The following is a 6,394-nucleotide window of genomic DNA, read 5'->3' as shown; positions in this document are numbered from 1 at the left end:
ATAAAAAAAAATATGGAACTCCTGAAAGCCTCTCTCACTCAAGCCCAACAGTCCTATGCACAGTTCACCAATAAAAATAGGCAAGACACGGGGGTCTGGGCCAAGTCAGCAAGCCGAGAAATAACATGTAAGCTGGGCTCCCTCTGTATTTACCAGACCTCAACAGAAAACTCGACGAAAACGAGACAAAAACACACCGGGACCTGCCACCTACAACAGGGGCAACCTGGTGATAAGCCTGAGACCCACATCGAGAGTCTGGAAGATTGGGGACCCACGATGGAAGGCGTTGATGATGGAAATGGGGAGAGGCGGCCGCTCACTACATATTCCAAAATATATATGGATATGTTTGTTTTGGAATATGTATTGATACATTTTCAATTGTTTTTACTGCGGTCCCTGAGGAAGTTCATTTAGAACGAAACGCGTAGGACCTTTTTTTCTGCTCTTCATATCCTATGCTGATTGGTGACTGCTTATTATATTTTTTTATCGAATAAATTTCTAATTTTTTACCTTAACCTGTGGAAGTCCTGTGGTGGAATAATTCTCTGGAGGTGATCAGATAGATCTGTTGGCCCCCCATTACATCGGGGGAGGCACCTTAAGAATGCTTACACTTATATACATCTAATTTACACTGCCATATCCTGAATTGTTTGTTGTGACACTCCAAGAAACAACTGATATAACCAGTAGTGGTTTATAGTCAATCTTTCTTTATTAAGAAGTTTTCAAGGGGTACAGAATAAGAGAAAAAGGAGGAGGGGGGAATACATGAAATTTCACGTTTTAAATTATGCTTATTCAAATTCTACATAGTGAACAGGTCATTATGCAATCTCAATATACAACATGTTACACTGTATGTAATTATGATAATAAAACTTTTGGACAGCAGTCATTCGTATCCTTTTCTATCACCGTTCGACATTACTAGCTGGAGTTGGGACATCCCCACAAGAAAAGTCATACATCAATCCCCTAAGGTTCCAGTTTACCGGGCCTACTTCCCGTGTCCGTTCTCTCTCTCTGGGGTAAGGTGTACATTCAGAGTATGTATCGTGATTCCCTGTCTTCGGTCAGCAGGCGTATCTACCTTTTGTGAGCTTGTTTCTATGTCTTATGTGTGTGCTGGGATGAGCCCATTACCCCCCAGTGTGGTATGGGACCTGTATACTACTGCTAGATTATGGTGTGAGCCTGGGGAGTGAGCCCTTTATCGTGGTGTACTGGAACATAGCAATCATTCAGCAAGCAACACTAGTCTGTATTGGTGTTATTACCTCCACACATTTCTATATTGACAAAGAGGATCCATTACTCATGGATTTGGAGAGTACTTTTTCTGCAAACTGTGGAGTTAACCAGTAGTGGTTTAATTACAAATTAAACCACTACTGGTTTTATCGTTTGCTGCTGTTGAGCTCTACCAGTTCAACTTCCAGCCTCCTCAAGTCAGATTTCTAAGGAAAATTCTCATGGTCTCCAATATTGTCTTGTTAGGCCTTCCAAAACCCAAACTATCTATCTGTTGAGGTACTTGTGTACCCGTGTACCAATTGTTAATCTTTTTCTCTTTGAGTGTGTCTCATGGGCCCATGATTCTGTCTTTGCTATTAAATATCACCAGTAAAGCAATCACTGTACACATTGATTTATTATGCAATAATTCATATCGGCTTCTGCTGCAGCCAAACTAAAGCATGATAAATGTTGACTTAACCTCGGTACATAAATGTTATACATTCTTGGAAAATTTCTAAATTCAAGGTAATTGATAATATAGCATGTACCTATAATTCAGATACACATTAACCAGATTGTGTCGTAGTTACATAATATGATAACAGTATACCGGGGTAGGTGTAACTTTGGTTAAAATATATAAATACTCACTTAATTTCAAGCAAGACCATTCCACAGGCATACCTCCAGCATGAAGCTTCTTCTGATCTGCGTGCTCCTTGGAGCTGCTGGTAAGAAATATTATTAGTAGTAGTACTTTCCTTGTCAATTAAAAAAACAATTTAATATTATTGTTACATATGTTGAACCAATTTCCCCACCACTTATTTAATTCCAGCTTTGGAGCTGTAATAAATGTTTACTTTTGATCTTTCTGGACTTTCAAGATAAAATAATTATATATTTTTTTTCTTTTTCATAATTTTGCTAAAAGTAAATATGGAACAAGTATATATAGAGTATAGTTAGTCACAGCTAGATACCTATGACATATGTCAATAGTTCAGCCATGACCAACTATCTAGAGTACCAAATAGAGACTCCGGGGATCTCAAGGGGTTTAACCCCAAGAATTGTATACAAAAAAAACAAAAAGTAAACACACAATATGCTTATCACAGTGGGATTTCCTGGAAATATAAAGTAGTCTAATAATTATTCAACATTAGGTATGTGCCTCTGATGAAGGTGTTTTCTCTACAGCACCGAAACGCGCGTCTGGCGCTTTACTTTCTTTTTAATTTGTGGGCACTTAACACTTGGCACGGAACCTGTCACTATGTTTAATTCTGTTTGCTCCATTGCTGTCTAGATAGTTTAACAGGGAGAGAGGCTTTGTAAATTATTTTCACTGCAAGATTTTCAAGCAGTATACCTTCACATCTATACCCTCTACTCCCCCCCTTTTCTCTAACATCTTGACAGCTGGATACTCCAAGAATCTAACCACTAATATATACCATTGAGCAATTCTAAGCATCATGGTCTCTATGGGGAATACTCTTGCAATTAATTTCCAAATATATTTCTAGAGAGACAAACCTTTTTGAATGTATTAATTTATACTTATCTTTATTATTTTTGATTCTTCTATGTGGCGTTTTCTCTGGATATGGAATAACTATTACTAATCAACCATATGTTATAGAATATCTTTATAACAGAGTGCTTCCTCTGATACTTTTAGGAAACTTGAGAAGTTTTGATAGATTCTTAAATACGTAGTACCCTACTAGGATATAGGATACTAACAAGGAGTATCCTATCACTATATTTTTCTTTTAGTAAATCAGATAAAATACAGATAGTGTTGTGGATATCTATAGAACCGGACACAATAAAGCTCATATAATAGATACCTGACACTATAACTATATTCATAGGAATATCTATATACTATTTATGTATATTGGAGCAATTTTTAATTTATTGCATTTTCGGGATGTCCTCAACTAGTATTCCAATTTTGCTATGATTCAATAGAGATTGATTTGATATCTATTAGACATGTGCATTAGTTTTCGAACAAAAGCGTTTTCGGCAAAAATTCCTGTGGTTTTCGTATTCGTCTGCAGAAACGTTAACGAAAGAACAACATATGCCTATGCCATCACAAAGTTATTTGTAAAAATCAATAATATGCTTAAAAATACTAAAACAAACAAAAAAAAATATCCACTCTTACCTTAAACGCATTTATATTTTAAATGTAATATCATGGATTACTTTGAATGTTGTTATTATTATTATTTTTTAATTAAGCCTAATGTTTTCCATCTACCAATGTTGTAATTTCTATCACATAAAAAGATTGTTAAAAAATAAATTTGCCATCATGTTTGACTGCATGTATAGTTCACACCTTAAATTAAACCATATAAGTACTTTTTATTGAGCCATCTGAATTTCACTATAAAATATATAATTTACAATATGACATGCAATATTTGTAGATGACTAATACATAGCAGCAAGCCTAACAACTCATGATCATAGTGGCTAAAATTTTTTTTTCTTCTTCTGCCCACAGTTGCATTTGAGGATGATGATGATAAGATTGTAGGAGGTTACACCTGCACCAAGAACTCCGTCCCATACATTGTATCCCTCAACTCTGGCTATCACTTCTGCGGAGGTACCCTGGTTACCAGCCTGTGGGTGGTGTCTGCTGCCCATTGCTACAAGGCGTAAGTTTAACTTAACATTGACATAGATTAATGACATTTTTGTAGAAATGCATAACCAGTTTATATTCAGAATGAATAAATTTGACCAATGTGTTGACTTACTCTTAAAAATGTACTATGTTTCCCTCATGCAGGAGTGTTCAGGTCAGACTGGGAGAGCACAACATCGATGTAAGTGAGGGCACTGAGCAGTTTATTAACTCTGCCAAGGTCATCAGACACCCCAGCTACAACTCCAGGACCACCGACAATGACATCATGTTGATCAAACTTGCTAGTGCCGCCACCCTCAATAGCTATGTGAAGACTGTGTCTCTGCCCTCTGGCTGTGCTGCTGCCGGAACCAGCTGTCTGATTTCTGGCTGGGGAAACACACTCAGCAGTGGAAGTAAGTTTATATTAGAAATTGCTCTGACAAATAGCACATGGAAACAACTTCCAGTTTAGAGTTAAAAAAGTAAAGTGCTTATAACATGTCTTATTTTACATTTACATCACAAAATTTAATATTGCTACAGACACAAATGATTAAACATTTCATTACTCTCTATAACTAGTTAATATTGTATATACAGGAAGGGGGGATTTCTTGTTTGATTATATACTGGTCTTTCAATGTTGTGGCCTTCAGCAAAGTTTGGTATGGATGTGGCAGGCAAATAGTGAATTAATAAGTCAATTGAGATTCAGGGCAACTGAAGAATCAGATAAATAGTATTTATTAGCAAAACTTTTTAGCTCAATACCTAACAGAGATAACATACTACAATAAACTCATAAATAGTGAGCATATGTAACAGATAATAATTTTATTCCATTTTATTTCAGCCAATTATCCAAGTCTCCTTCAGTGTTTGAACGCACCCATCCTGACAAGTGCTCAGTGTAGCAGTGCCTACCCAGGACAGATCACCAGTAACATGATCTGTGTTGGATACGTTGAAGGAGGCAAGGATTCCTGCCAGGTAATGTATCTGAAAATTGCTGTTTGATTTAAAATTTTATATTTCCAGTGAGTAAGTGAAATAAAGCTCAAAATCCATGGCTATATCTTTATCACTCCTATGAATTAATGCATATAGTAACTATATATTTTTTAATATTTTACATTCTCTCTACTTCCCACAGGGTGATTCTGGTGGCCCCGTGGTCTGTAATGGTCAGCTCCAGGGTATTGTGTCCTGGGGATATGGCTGTGCTTTGAGGAACTACCCCGGAGTCTACGCCAGGGTCTGCAACTACAACTCCTGGATCCAGAGCACCTTTGCTTCAAACTAAAACTGTTTCTTAAAAGTTTTGTGCAAGACTTTAATAAATGTATGAACTTTCGAACTACTTCTTGGCATCATCATTTATATATTAATAAAAATACTGAGTAGGTTAGAGTATATTGTCATAATAATGTGTGAATGTGTTCTCTTGATAAAAATTAAATTTTGCCTCTTTATAAATCAATAGTGAGATAACACCTTAAATATGCTGTCCAATGTTTGGCACCTGTTCTTAAGAAGGCATATTTTGGCATTATAAAAAGTGCCGAGATAGGCTGAAAATTGAACATTTTAGTTATAAATAGAGATTAATAAAATCAAATTTGTTTAGATAAATAGTGCCTTAGAGGGCATATGATAGCATTATACCAATATATTCAGGGTCATTACAAACCATTGTCTTAAACTCTGTTCATGAACAGGACTATACATAGGACACAAGGTCAAACAGTTAGAATCGAAGAAAGGAAATTTAGTCTTAGGCAAAGGAATGTTTTTTTTTAAAGTAAGAACAACAAGGATTTTGAATTTTCTGCCTGAAGAATATGTTTTCTCAGAGCCTGTATAGATGTCTAAACAGTAACTGGATGAATACTTGAAAACAACTAATATTAAGGGATATCATTTGTAACCCCTTAACCCCTTAAGGACAGAGCTTCAGAAGCTTGTCTTTCACTTAATCACAACGGCATTTTTTGCATTTTTTGCTGTTTGCAATTTGCATTTTACTAATTTATTGCACCGACGCACATTATATACCATTTTTTAAAGGACAGAAAGGGCTTTAATTTGATGTAACATATATATACATAAATGCTTATTTATTATAAAAAATACAGAAAATTGCCCCCCCCCCAAAAAAAAATTACCCCCTATGTGCAGGTTATATGGTGTTTTAGGAAGTTACAGGGGCAAATATAGCATGTTGCATTTTTCTATTTTTTCACATTAAAATTCGCCAGATTGGTTACCATGCCTTTGAGACCATATGGTAGCCCAGGAATGAAAATTACCCCCATGATGGCATGCCATTTGCAATAGTAGACAATAGTGATGTCGCGAACACGAAATTTTTGGTTCGCGAACGGCGAACAGGAACTTCCACAAACGTTCGCGAACCGGCAAACCGGGCGAACCGCCATTGACTTCAATGGGCAGGCGAATTTTAAAACCCACAGGGACTCT

At 36.3% G+C, this 6,394-nt stretch overlaps 1 protein-coding gene across 1 annotated transcript; it reads left to right on the top strand.

Moving 5' to 3' along the window:
• Positions 1-1,895: 1,895 nt before the first annotated feature.
• Positions 1,896-5,273, top strand: LOC134575325 (trypsin-like). Its single transcript, XM_063434602.1, has 5 exons — positions 1,896-1,982; positions 3,782-3,938; positions 4,073-4,326; positions 4,767-4,903; positions 5,067-5,273. The coding sequence occupies exons 1-5, from the start codon at positions 1,943-1,945 to the stop codon at positions 5,214-5,216; spliced, it is 738 nt and encodes a 245-aa protein (XP_063290672.1). The 5' UTR covers positions 1,896-1,942; the 3' UTR covers positions 5,217-5,273.
• Positions 5,274-6,394: the final 1,121 nt, after the last annotated feature.

This window comes from Pelobates fuscus, chromosome 10, assembly GCF_036172605.1.
Source record: "Pelobates fuscus isolate aPelFus1 chromosome 10, aPelFus1.pri, whole genome shotgun sequence".
NCBI classification, from domain to species: domain Eukaryota; kingdom Metazoa; phylum Chordata; class Amphibia; order Anura; family Pelobatidae; genus Pelobates; species Pelobates fuscus.
Note: the sequence above shows the minus strand (reverse complement) of the source record. Positions and strands in the feature narration are given on the sequence as shown.

Excerpts from the sequence above, each read along its gene's own strand:
- LOC134575325 (XM_063434602.1), top strand. The coding sequence starts at position 1,943 with ATGAAGCTTCTTCTGATCTGCGTGCTCCTTGGAGCTGCTG. Across the intron at positions 4,327-4,766 it reads AAACACACTCAGCAGTGGAA|CCAATTATCCAAGTCTCCTT; the intron begins GTAAGTTTATAT and ends ATTTTATTTCAG. Across the intron at positions 4,904-5,066 it reads GAGGCAAGGATTCCTGCCAG|GGTGATTCTGGTGGCCCCGT; the intron begins GTAATGTATCTG and ends TACTTCCCACAG.